Here is a 13,526-nt window from a genome sequence, read left to right as displayed (position 1 = left end):
GTTTTTATTTTCTAGGCATAACTACAACAACGAGGACTTTTTGCAAAAAGTGAAAATTTTCAAAATCATTTTGTGACAGCTTTTCCTACCACAAAATTGAAAACAGTGATGCAGAAAGCTTATTTTTTTTTTTCTAGAAACAAATAGCGCTAGAAAGAAATAAAAAAAATTACCTCTGGGCTTCATCTACTGCTCAGGATAAAACGGTGTAAAATCTGGGTAAAGCCATAGCTACAATGACCTAAAAAGTGGAAAAGTGAAAATTTTCAAACTCATCTTGTGACAGCTTTTTTTTCCACAAAATGAAAAGTAATGATGCAAAAAGCTTATTTTTGGTGAAAAAAAAACAATTTTTGTAGTTTTTTCCAAAAACAAACAGCGCTAGAAAGAAATAAAAATTTTTTACTTTTGTAAAATTCCCACTTTTTCACTTTTTAGGTCATTGTAGTTATGGCTTAAATCTGGAAAAATTTGTAAAATAGTAAATGTGTCAAAATTATTTATGAGTTTGACACTTCGTTTAACCCATTTACCATATTATCAGGTTTATCCAGAGTTTACTTCGGAAGAAAAACTTGCACTTTTCCTTCAACATTCTGTTTGCAGCTTAAACTATTTCGCGTAAAATTTCAAATCAAACAAACCTCAATTCGAAGACATAATTTTCGAATTTCGAGTCAGCTGTCTTGTGACGTCACTTGATATTAAATATTCCACCTGTGCCTGTGACAAGTCGTTATCATTACACCAATTTATTTTTGTTATCCTATTTTTTATTTGTTTTTATTTTGTGACCAATTTTTACTTGTTTAAACTTTACTAACATTATGTTAAGATTATCAACTAAAATCCATTTAGCGCTATGCAATCAAATAACACGCAGCACAATACGTTTGCTTCATATCAGTGAAGCCGACGTCATAACAACATTCATTGATAAGGATTCCACTGATTTTAAAGTAGATTAACATTCAACAGAATTTTCATATTAATCTTCTCTATTTTGATTTTCTAGCAAAATGAAACTGAAATGAAGAATCTCGTTAGTCAACTGAGACATCATACAGCTCAAGCTTTGAATGGTGGTGGTCCAGTTGCAATTCAGAGACACCGATCTCGAGGAAAACTTCTAGCTCGTGAGCGTATTGATAAACTCATAGACAATGGAACTGCATTCTTAGAATTAAGCTCTTTAGCTGCACACGAGTTGTATGGCAAAGAAGTCGTTAACTCGGCTGGCGTTGTCACTGGAATAGGAAGAATTTGTGGGTTCGTAACTTTAACAAAATCGTCGACGGAAAGCAAAATTATTCTAAATCCACTCTTTACCGAAATTGCGATAATGATGCATTTTTAACTAATTTGAGATAATTTCTGATATTGAAAAGCGTTTTTGTCTAAAAATTTCCTTGATAATTGGTAGCCACTTTAATCTGAGCGCCAAATTTTCAAGTGAAATTCATTCGAAATTGTTCAGAGACATTTTTGTATGTGATAAACAGGGAACGGATTTTCCTAACTTTGCCTTTTTTTTTGCGTTATCGTATGAATGTATAGACTTTATGGATCAAAATCATGGAGGTGGACAATTTGATGTCCAAGCCTTTTTTAAATCAGCATAACATTTGATTAAAGGTTTTTTCTCATTTACCAATTAAAATAATGGTCACGCATCTAGGAATATATTTGTTTCGGTTAGAAAAGTTTCCATTTCTTTTTTATTGCATCTAACATAGTAAAAAAAAAAGCATTCCCGGACATGTCCATAACACAAAAACTGAAATTCATATGGCTTAAAAATGCTTTAAAATAAATTATTTAAGTATTTCTTTTCTTAACACCACTTATATATTGTGTTATTTTTTATACATTAATAAAAGTTGTCCCAAGAAAAATGACGCATCGTACCAAAAATTTATTAAAGTGTCAATATTTGAATTATCTAACGTACAAATGTTTATATTATATAGATTTATCATTCCGCACTTTTTTTGTATGGATACAAATATTAAATGTTTGTTATAAGTTAGTTTTAGGGCCAGTTTGTTCACAGTCGATTATCTTTTAATCAAGGATTATTCCATAGAAAAATCCTCGATTTAAAGATAATCGAGTGTGAACAAACCGGTCCTTAGTTTCATTTATAATTAGCGTACATCAATTAATCGTCATTTCTCAAAAATAATACGTTTTACTTCATGATATAAAAATAAATTAAGGTCATAACGTCATTTTCGGGAACGCTCAATCTCAAAAATAATTCGTTTTACTTCATGATATAAAAATAAATTAAGGTCATAACGTCATTTTCGGGAACGCTCTTAGAATCTGAATGAATAATGTTTTCTTACACACATAATTCTGCATTTTTTGGGTATTTTTAATCAGAATCCTATCTAAATACGGCTGTAATGCATACTTTTATAAAAAAAAAGTTACCAAAAAAAACAGAAAAAAATACTTATGGCCTAAGTATTTCGGACATGCATAAAAAACATTTTTTTTTTTGTAGAAATTGGTCTCTGAATCAAGAAATAAAGTTATATTTGATTTATTTAAGACCTACTATAATGATACATCATTCACATTGATACTATTTTTTCTAGACCCATAAAGTCGTTTTGAAGATATCACAACAGTTTCGAGGAACGTTTTTCTAGTACAAATTTTGCAGTTTTGTAAATTGAAAAATATACATTTTTGTGCTCTGCTGGTTCATGAACCGACAAATTAGGGCTAAGTTATAGCTATCAGTAAAATCCACCAGTAAAAATTCTGTTTTGCTATTTTGAATACTTTATGATTCTAATTTATGCAAAATATTGATGAAATAAAAACACATTTTCACTAACTTTTTGAAAAAGAAGCAATGCATTTGGTGTTAAATTGTAGTCACAAATTCATTTTATATATTATATTGGTGAAATTTCATTTTACTGAGCAGTAAAATTTATAAAATGGATTTGTGAATAAAATTTAAAACCAAATGCATTGCTTCTTTTTGTAAAAATTGGTTAAAATAAGCTTTCAACTTATTTCATCAATATTTTGCTCAAAATAAAAGTTTAAAGTTTTCAAAAAAAATAAACAAAATTTTTACTATGGCTAAAATGAATATTTGAGCATGAAATTTTTATCATAAAACAAAGTTGATTTCTAAAGAATTCGGTCCTCGAAATTTCGCACCTCCATGAATTTGACCCATAGACTTTATAAAAACACGATTCATGTCATGTTGATTCCAAATACAGTTGTGTTCAAAATAATAGTAGTGGCTGCATCAAAAAAACATTTTTTATAATTACGGTGCTTCTACGGTTAAAAATTTAGTTTCTTTGATGTCAAAGTTTGTAACGGTCAATTACTGATAAATGTATCATAGTTTCAAAATGAAAAAGAAGGTTCCAAATAATTTTTCATTGACTTTTGGTTGTTCTTTCTAATTTGACCTGTTCAAAATAATAGTAGTTAAAGTTATTTTTGAAGAATTTAAAAGCGGTTTATAATATAGAATATTTATTTTTGGTTTAAAAGTAAGTACTCATATAATATGAACAATTTTTCAACAAAAAACGATTTGTTTCGGTTTTAATCTATTTAAAGTTCGAAGAGCAAAACACTGCAGTTCGGATAACGGAAACTTTTACGAAAGCTGCTTGAAGAAGGGAAAACCTACTTGGAAATTCAAGGTTATATAAGGATGCTCCCCTACAATGGTAGCCAATGCAATAAACTCAACGAAAAACCCGAAACGTGCGGTAGAAAAAGAAAAAAGACCGTCGTAGATGACAGGCGTATTGTCCAGATGAGCAAAGTTGAGCCTTCTGCATCGTCGTTTCAAATCCAGAAGGCTTTAAGCCTGGATTGCAGTGCAGTGAACATTCGGAGGCGACTGTTAGAGACTAATTTGTACGCTTGAAGTTCACATAAAGTACCGCTGTTAACAAAGAAATATGTTAAAATACTAAAATTTTCGACCCTCCATGTTTAACTTTTTCCGTCGTATACTTTGGAACATATTCCGTATTGGGTGGACGTCGGACGTATTCTGGAGATCCAGTACCACCAAAGAGGACAAATTTGCTCGCATCAGTAAACAATATGTTACGCTATTACTTCGCTGGCCAGTTTATGTAATCTTTTACAAACTGGATACGCTTTTTAACATGTTTCACAGAACTTTTCGTGGACTTCAAGCGTACAAATTAGTCTCTAACAGTCGCCTCCGAATGTTCACTGCACTGCAATCCAGGCTTAAAGCCTTCTGGATTCGAAACGACGATGCTGAAGGCTCAGCTTTGCTCATCTGGACAGTACGCCTGTCATCTACGACGGTCTTTTTTCTTTTTCTACCGCGCGTTTGTGGTTTTTCGTTGAGTTTATTGCATTGGCTACCATTGCAGGGGAGCATTCTCATAAAACCTTGAATTTCCAAGTAGGTTTTCCCTTCTTCAAGCAGCTTTCGTAAAAGTTTCCGCTATCCGAACTGCAGTGTTTTGCACTTCGAACTTTAAATAGATTAAAACCGAAACAAATCGTTTTTTGTTGAAAAATTGTTCCTATTATATGAGTACTTACTTTTAAACCAAAAATAAATATTCTATGTTATAAACCGCTTTTAAATTCTTCAAAAATAACTTTAACTACTATTATTTTGAGCAGGTCAAATTAGAAAGAACAACCAAAAGTCAATGAAAAATTATTTGGAACCTTCTTTTTCATTTTAAAACTATGATACATTTATTAGTAATTGACCGTTACAAACTTTGACATCAAAGAAACTAAATTTTTAACCGTAGAAGCACCGTAATTATAAAAAATGTTATTTTGATGCAGGCACTACTATTATTTTGAACACAGCTGTATATGTTTTTAATTATGCCTTTTTCCACCTTTTTTTTACTCATCAGTGCCTTTTTGTATCAACGAAAATCTATAATCGAAAATTCACTACTGTTTTCAAATTCAATCAGGGACTAAAACTAGTTGAACAAATAAATTTAACAAAACAGTGAAATGAATAACTTCAACAGTTTTAATTTAATCAAGCCTACTCGTTTCTACTCAAGTAGGGGTCTTTCAGCTCATTTTAGAAATCTTTAAAAATCTGTTGGCAGTTCAATATTTTCAAAATTAAATATCTAGCTCTTTTTTCTTTTTATTTCATAAATGCCCGTTTTTACCTTTTATTTGATTTTTATTTGCCTTTTTTTAATTTTTAGGTCAAAAAAATCCTTTCCCTAGAGATAAAACAATTTTCCATAGTTTCAATGTAGCTGATGTTCTATATCCATTTGAATTGGAGCTATACATTCTATAATTTAAATTGAATTCTCAATTTGATTTATATAAGTATCTCCAATGACAAAGACAATTTCAAACAATTTTTTAGCTGGCAAACTAAATTGTCTCAATGTAAAGGAATTTCATGTGATAAATTAAAGTAAAATCACTGCTCTGTAACTTGTTCTTTCTTTGTTGGTTCAACACTACAATTTCGTTTGATTTTTTTCCTATTCTTTCTAACTTAATAAATATTGTATACATACACTTGATAAATCTTAAAAATGAAGATATAACGAGGAATCCCAAAATAACTTTGGTTTTGATTAGTATCTCGAAAAATGTTTAAGAACTTAACTTAAAAATCGTCTCCTGTATAATTTGATTTTTGTGACTTGGAACAATTTTGCTTTCCGCCGACGAAATAATAACCCATTCAGAAACTATGATTTAATGACAAATCTTACAGAACAGAGTGTGTCATTGTAGCCAATGATGCCACAGTCAAAGGTGGCACCTACTATCCAGTTAGTGTGAAGAAACATCTCCGAGCTCAGGAGATTGCCCAAGAGAATCGCTTGCCTTGCATCTATTTGGTCGATTCTGGTGGTGCTAATCTACCTCGTCAGGCCGAGGTCTTCCCCGATAAGTGGCACTTTGGACGGATATTCTATAACCAAGCTAACATGTCGGCTCTTGGAATTCCCCAAATAGCTGTGGTTATGGGAAGTTGTACAGCTGGCGGAGCTTATGTCCCAGCTATGGCTGATGAGAGTATAATTGTAAGAAAACAAGGAACAATCTTTTTGGCTGGGCCACCTTTAGTCAAGGCTGCTACAGGCGAGGAGGTATCTGCTGAAGATCTTGGTGGCGCTGATCTCCATTGCAAGACTTCAGGAGTAACCGATCACTATGCTACCGACGATGAACATGCTCTCTATTTGGCTCGGAAGATTGTAAGCAATTTCAATTTACCTGAAACCAATGCTTACTCGGATAAGGAATTGGGTGCTCCGGTAGACACTTCCAAGTCATTTCTCTATGAAGAACCCAAATACGATCCTAGAGAGATTTATGGAATTGTAGGCCCGAATCTTACCAAAACCTTTGATGTTCGCGAGGTGATTGCTCGAATTGTTGATGGCAGTCGATTTAATGAGTTTAAAAAGTTCTATGGAGAGACTTTGGTGTGTGGTTTTGCCAAACTTTATGGCCACACAGTTGGAATTGTAGGAAACAATGGAGTTTTATTTTCAGAGAGTGCTCTGAAGGGAGCTCATTTCATTCAGTTGTGTGCTCAGAGGAATATTCCTTTGGTGTTTTTGCAAAACATTACTGGATTCATGGTTGGTCGGGATGCTGAAGCAAATGGAATTGCCAAGAATGGAGCAAAGATGGTAACTGCTGTGGCTTGTGCAAATGTTCCCAAATTCACTATCATCATTGGGGGTTCCTATGGAGCTGGGAATTATGGTAAAATCTGATTATTCTATCTTAAACCAATATCACTTTATCATTTTTTTTTTTTTTCAGGAATGTGTGGTCGTGCCTATTCCCCAAGGTTCCTATACATGTGGCCAAATTCACGTATCTCAGTTATGGGTGGTGCTCAGGCAGCTAATGTGCTAGCACAAGTAACTACTGATCAGAAAAAACGTGACGGCCAGGAACTCAGTGAAGTGGAAATCAATAAAATGAAAGCCTCGATTGAAGAGAGATTTGAAAAAGAAGCATCTCCTTATTATAGTACAGCAAGATTATGGGATGATGGAATTATTGATCCAGCGGATACAAGAAAAGTTTTGGGACTGAGTTTGACGGCTTCTTTGAGAAATTCCATTAATCCTACTAAATTTGGGGTTTTTAGAATGTAATTTTTATATTTACTTGGTTGTTTGCATCTTTGATGCTCAGAAATTGTTGCATTTATTAGTTTTTAAAGGAACAAAAGTTGTTGGCATTTATATATATTTTTATAATTAAAGTTCAGTTTAACTGAATAACATTTTTGTATAGCTAAAAGAATGTGTGTGCTTGCAAATAACTCACAGTCCAGTTTTATAAAGAACACTAAGGTCAACACCAGAAGCACCATATTTTTAAAGTCCGTCCAGCTGCTTGCGTATGTCGACGATATTGAACAGCCTTATCCTGATTTTCACGTGGAAATTTTTCCACCCGAAATATTTTTGTTCTCCCGGAATTCTAAAAGCTATCATGAGGGAATGTATATTTTCCGCTAAACTAGTTTCTTGTTCGCCTTAGGGGAAAAGTGAAATTTAATTTTTCACGTGAAACTCAGGATAGGGCTGGATATATGAAATGTCCAATACGTCGACACTGTACATCAACGTATTGGACAAAAAGTCAATATGGGTAGGATAGCGAATGAAAACTACTTGCATTTGGATGGTTTCGAGAGAGAATTTCGTCGGAAGATTTTGGGTCCCTTCTGCTTGTGATTGGAGAAGATACAACAACGACCTGTACGGGTTGTACAAGGACACTAAAAAAGCCAAACGAGTAAAAGAGCACCGGCTGATGTTTTCGACTTCAACCCAGAGCGACGGCACTCCATCCATGCTTGAACCAAAGTTAAACCACACCTAATCCACTGAAATCGGCAAATGGCCCTAAGTAAGCCCTTTTTTCTACGTACGTGTGTTTTTTCGTCGACGTTAGTTTGGGAGGTACCTGTTTAACATTGTTTTCCGTCGCAAAACGCTGTCGGCAGCGTTGTAAAATATAACCATATTTTGTATTTTGTTTGTAATATGGCTTTGAGACTGTCCCACAACAACGCCGACAGTAAAAAAACGCCACCGATAGCGTTTTTGTATGAACGAAATTCTACATCTAAACGTGAGTCAACGTGCGTCGTTGGTTGACAGCCTTTATTTGTTTTTATTCCAATGGGAATTATATAATTACTTTATAACTTTTCTACTCTCGAGATAATTCGAATTCGAGATTTTGATAAAATCTGTCCAAAGACCAATAACAAAAAACGCTGCCAACAGCGTTGACGATCTGGGATCGTATCACCTCATACGTTCGTTATACTGTTTCCACCTACCCTAAATCCGAGATTTAGCTAAGTAGATTTAGAATAAATCTCGAGATTTATTTTAAATCTACTTCACTTAATTTCAGATTTGGGTTCAGCTACCCTTAAGCTAAAATTTCACCTACGTTCAATCCGAGATTTAGAATAAAACTCGAGATTAATGCTAACTACGTTTCCACCTACCCTAACTCCGAGAAAGCTATGTAGATTTAGAATAAATCGGCTTCATCACGAATTCCATTCGTATCGGAAATTTTCTACGATTTCCGAAAAAACAATAACAAAATCCGATCGTAGTCACGAATTGTATGAAATTTTCCATTACGAACGGATTTCTTGATTGTTTTTTTCGGGAATCGTATTAAATTTCCAATACGAATGGAATTCGTGATACAAAAATGTGAGCTGATCGAATATTTATGACTTCGAATTCGAGTTCAGCACAAAGAACAACCAATGGAAAAGTATTGTTTAGTCTCGGCAACCAAAAATAAGGTATAATTACAAACTAGTGTAGGTTAGGTTAGGTAGAAATGGCTGTCAGGAAAACGACTGACACACTTAGACCACTTATTGGTCCGTTGTGATACCATGATTTTGCAGGGAAATTCCTCACTAATTAAACCAGTTGGAGCTTTTGATAAAGGGGTGAAGGTTGAAGATGTCAGTATTAATTAGTTCTACTGGAAAGGGCAGGACATGAGCAGAGAAGATATTGGATTGTTTCTTCTTCTTCTTTATCAAGGCAACTTCTAAAGAAGTCGTTAGAGACTACGCCAAGTCTTATGGCGTGTCTACCTATGAGGCAGTGTCCTAGGACATGTCATGGTATAAAAAGAGAAGGTATGATCATTAGAAAAAACTCAGTATCGAGAACTGTCAAAACTTATGGCTACTTAAAGCTGAAACACAATCACGCTTTGCCGTCGATTTTGACAACTGCGAAAAGTTCAACTATAGGAAATCTGTGTATCCTCACACAATGACGCTTTTCTTACGTACGCTTTTTTTGACAAACGTAAGGAAACGTAAGAAAGCGAGCAAAAGTTCAACCAGACTGAACTTTTGCTCGCTTTCTGACATTTAACAGACATAGTTACAGTCACCCACATTATTATTGCGCCAAATGTGAATAAAAAAAAATAAATTATTGCAAAACTAGGTGTGTTTTTTAATTTCTCTTTATAGATGTTGCACATAAAAACGACATCGAGATATTTTAAATCAAAACAATTAACGTATTAAAAACAAAAAAAATTTAATGATGTTTTAGACTGAGTTTTATTGTTAAAAACAATATATTTTGATTGGTTTTGCTTTTATAACTATAGGATTAAAGAATAAACAAATTTCTATGCATTTTTTAAACACATTAATATCCTTTTTCATTTTTCCACAATTAAATCAAGATAAAGACTTGGCCCAATAATTTTGTGAGTGACTGTGTTTTTTTTATTTGACAGCAGATTTTATGTTGCAATCAGCTGTTCAAAGTCAAAGTGACAGAAGCGCGCTTTGAGGATTTCTCAACGTAACGCAACGAAGCGACGCCCTGAAGCGTGATTGTGTTTCAGCTTTTAAGGTTTTGACAGCCCAGCCCATTGAAATTGTTGTTGTAAACAAATTTGTCTTGGAAATTGTTGTTGCTTTTGACTTTGCCAAATGCCAAACGTCAAAACCTTATCACCCCATTTTGTAAGATGGCGGCTCTAATGATCATACCTTGTCTTTTTATACCATGGTGCACACCAAACTAGTGTAATTTTTGTAAAAAAAAAATTATTTTTTCTTGAAAAAGTTGTATTTACGAACGTATCTCTGATATTTTTCAACAATGTTTTTCAAAATTTACCTCGCCATCTACCATCGAGTAGAAAAAACATCTTAAAACATCACATTTTCCAAACTCACCCACGCCCATATATATGAAACTTGGCGTTGTCAACACAAACTGACAGACAAAAAAAAAATTCAAAATGTTTTGAACGAAAAAACAAGACTACTCGTTTCTTCTTCTTCTTTCATGTTTCTCTCCAAATTTAAAATCCATTTGAGAACAAACGTTACTGTGCTCTAGTAGAAACGAAACGAATCAATTTTTACTCCGTAGTCGGCAACAAAAAAAAAATACTTTTTCTCAAATCTAATTGAAAAAGAAAAGTTACAAAACTCAATTTTAAATAAGTGCACTCAATTTAGGACCATCATATTGCAGTGAATTAAATGTGAGTAATTAATTAAAAGTGAGAAATGTACTTTATTAGATTTTTTTTTTCATCTTTCCAATTGAGAAAATTCCGATACTGTGCATTTTAGTTGGTGCGGCCATTTTTTTTTCATTCGGTTTATATTGGGAGTGACAAAGATAACACTATATAACACCGTAATACCATGATGATGAATAATAAAATAAAATAAATTCGCGTGCAATAATAGTTTTGTTTCATTCTAACTTTGGCATTGCACTTGGATATTTGTTGGTATGCATGGAATCTTGCATCGCATTCGAATGGGTTTATTTTTGATTCGAGCGAGGCAGGTCGGGTCTAGAGTTCTCCTGCTTTGGCTTCTTTGACTTTTCACCAATTTCTGGCAGGCAGTTCTATTTCTCTTCTTTTCGTGTAGTACGGTTTTTCTAGAAAGGAATTTCTTCTTGTCCTCTGTGTCGTTAAAGAAAATTACAAAAAGTGTATTTTTTTCTTCTTAAATTCTCAAGACTTTTTTTAAAAGACTTAAAAAAAAAGTGATTAGAAACTTGAGTTTATTTAAGGAAACAGAATAAATAGCCTAGGTGAGTGTAAAATTGCAGCTGCAACTGCAACAACCCCCAAGAGGTTTCTTTTTTCTTTTATTTTTCCGGTGGAAAAAAAACATGTCTCCTTCGTCCCATCGTCGTCGTCGTCATCTTTGTCATGGTCAATCGGTGTTCTTCGTTTAGGTTCTCTCCACTGCTGGTGTACAATTAATGTCTGACGACGGCCTACTCCTTTTAAGTTCGTTTTTTTTTTCTGGTTGATCGCGATGTAGTTGAATTCTCTGTGGGATGTCCTTGTTTCGAAAAAATGAAAAAAATCCTCAAGGAACAACTCGGTCATAGGAATTGGTTGTTAATTTGATGTAAAAAACGTCTGTCTTAAGTCTTTAAAACCTTATGGTCTCTTATTTTTCTCTTTACCAACACATTATTGGCAGCATTATTGTGGAATTTTTAAATGCCTACATTTTTTTTGTATTTATTTGAGAAGTGCCGGTGAAGATTGTGTGAGACTTGAGAACTTGAGATACAAAAAAGGTAAGGTTCGGTTTTATGTTTGGAAAGAAGATAGAGATAGACACGATTGCGTCATCGGGTTGTACATATCTTCAAACTTTAGTTTAATAAATTTTCATATAAAATCGAACTTTACTAAATTTCAATTTTAGATAAAACCAAAAAAAAAAAAAAAACTGGATTGCTTGCGAATGTGATATCGAGACTCTGTGTATTTGTATAGATGTAGCAAGTACATTCGTTTTAAATTCAAGTGTTGCCATATGTAAATTAAATTGTATTCCAATATGTATTTTTTTTTTTCTTAGCCATAAACTTGAATGATAACTTGGCTGTGTCTTGTCTTGTGATATTTTGTGACGTGAGTCATAATATCGGTTGTTTTATCAGAAATCGTTTTCTGTTTAAATTAAAATAATTGTTTAATTTTTCTGATTCATTGTAGGATAAAGAAAATTTTAATGTATTTTTAGTCATAGTGTATCAAATATTATTGGAGATAAGAAATTCGAATATTTCAAATATAGGGTTAATAAAGGGCCCACATATCAGGGCTAGTTTGGGTGTTAATCCCATGGGGTAATAGTTAGTTCAACTTGTCCTTCTGGTGTGGTAATTCTTCTAAAACACAATGCTGCTAACTAACGTTAAAATGAAATAATCCCCCTTTGCCACTATACATGAGTGGTACATACTTGCATCGAGGAAACTGATCAGCTTTCGATTCTAGGTATGTCCATTAAAAACCACCTTTTGTGGAATGAGCACATATTCGATGTGGTCAAAAACTCTGCGAAATGCTTAGGTTTCCTTCGGAGATGTAAGAAATATTTCACCCCTTCTGATCTGTGCCCATGTTCTGTAACTTTTATCACTGGCGATAAAATATTTGAATGACTTTAAAATCCATTAAATCTCATCAAATTAAAAGAAATTTTGTTCCAGATCATAATTTCTTAATTCATTAGTTCTGAATTTGAAAGAAATTTTGCTTTATTTATGGAAGAAAATGGATTTTAGAAAAACGTTTATCGCCAGTGATAAAGTTACAGAACAGGGGCCCTGGCTACAATTTATAAAGCATATATTCGTCCAAAGGTCGAGTATAATTCCCATCTGGGAACAAAACCAATTTTTTTGTGGTTTTCGTCTTTTCACTCAAAACCTGAATGTGTATGGGACAAACGAATCTTGAATTCGTATTTAGCGAATCGTACATAACAAGGTGGGTCTGGTCAAGAAATAACTTTTTTCGTGTTTTGTATTTTTTTCTTTTTTATGCGAGTCGGCACCCTCACAAAAGAAGAATTGTACATTTATTTGACTAGACCCACTTGGATTTATGTACATTGGTCATTCCAAAGTAACGGAGAGGACATGTCTTCTCCGTTACCGTCTTTGATTGTGTATAACTTGGCAACAATTGGTTGGGTTTTCGTAAAAACTTCTTTGACACCAAGTTTCCAGAAAACAGATTGCTTTTTCATCCAAGTAAACTGGATAACAAGCGTAAATATGTTACTTTGGATTAGCGAACATATGTACTTAGATGCGCTGAATTCTGTACACATCAAGGTTTTGAGTGAAGTTACGGATACCACAACATTTTTTTTTTTTTTTTTTTAGTGTACTTTACACTTTACTCAAAACCAGGATCTGGTGGGCCAAACAGACCTCGGATAAAGCGTATCGCATGTGCGGGTGCATTTATGCAATACATAAAAATGTAAACACTTTGTAGGTCACTGTCAGTGCCAGTTAAGTTCATGACATTTTTTAATGTCAAATTATTGGGTATTTGACCACTGTTCGCACTTAATTACCTACAAAAATCTGAAAAATGTCTTACCTTTTGATAATGTTTGAACGTTCAAGCGGTCGTGCTACTTCGATTCGACCGACCAA

General features: G+C 33.5%; 2 protein-coding genes across 4 annotated transcripts in view; both read left to right on the top strand.

The window, feature by feature from the left end:
• The first annotated feature begins 736 nt into the window (after nucleotides 1–736).
• Nucleotides 737–7,265, top strand: LOC129905692 (probable methylcrotonoyl-CoA carboxylase beta chain, mitochondrial). Its single transcript, XM_055981231.1, has 4 exons — nucleotides 737–959; nucleotides 1,016–1,269; nucleotides 5,753–6,756; nucleotides 6,817–7,265. Exons 1-4 carry the CDS (start codon nucleotides 828–830, stop codon nucleotides 7,155–7,157), a joined length of 1,731 nt encoding a protein of 576 aa, XP_055837206.1. The 5' UTR covers nucleotides 737–827; the 3' UTR covers nucleotides 7,158–7,265.
• A 3,084-nt stretch (nucleotides 7,266–10,349) lies between these two features.
• Nucleotides 10,350–13,526, top strand: part of LOC129914135 (microtubule-associated protein RP/EB family member 1) — an 84,081-nt gene continuing 80,904 nt past the window's right edge. The window contains exon 1 of one of the 3 annotated variants that reach the window (XM_055993273.1): nucleotides 10,350–10,575. The gene's annotated coding sequence lies outside the window, so the exon portion shown is untranslated. Of the gene's footprint in view, nucleotides 10,576–10,885; nucleotides 11,142–11,621; nucleotides 11,643–13,526 lie in introns of those variants that run through there. The other 2 variants (XM_055993281.1, XM_055993292.1) reach the window with 2 other exon arrangements.

This window comes from Episyrphus balteatus, chromosome 1, assembly GCF_945859705.1.
Source record: "Episyrphus balteatus chromosome 1, idEpiBalt1.1, whole genome shotgun sequence".
Classification (NCBI taxonomy): Eukaryota; Metazoa; Arthropoda; class Insecta; order Diptera; family Syrphidae; genus Episyrphus; species Episyrphus balteatus.
The sequence above is the reverse complement of the archived record's forward strand: the minus strand, read 5'-3'. Positions and strand labels throughout refer to the sequence as shown.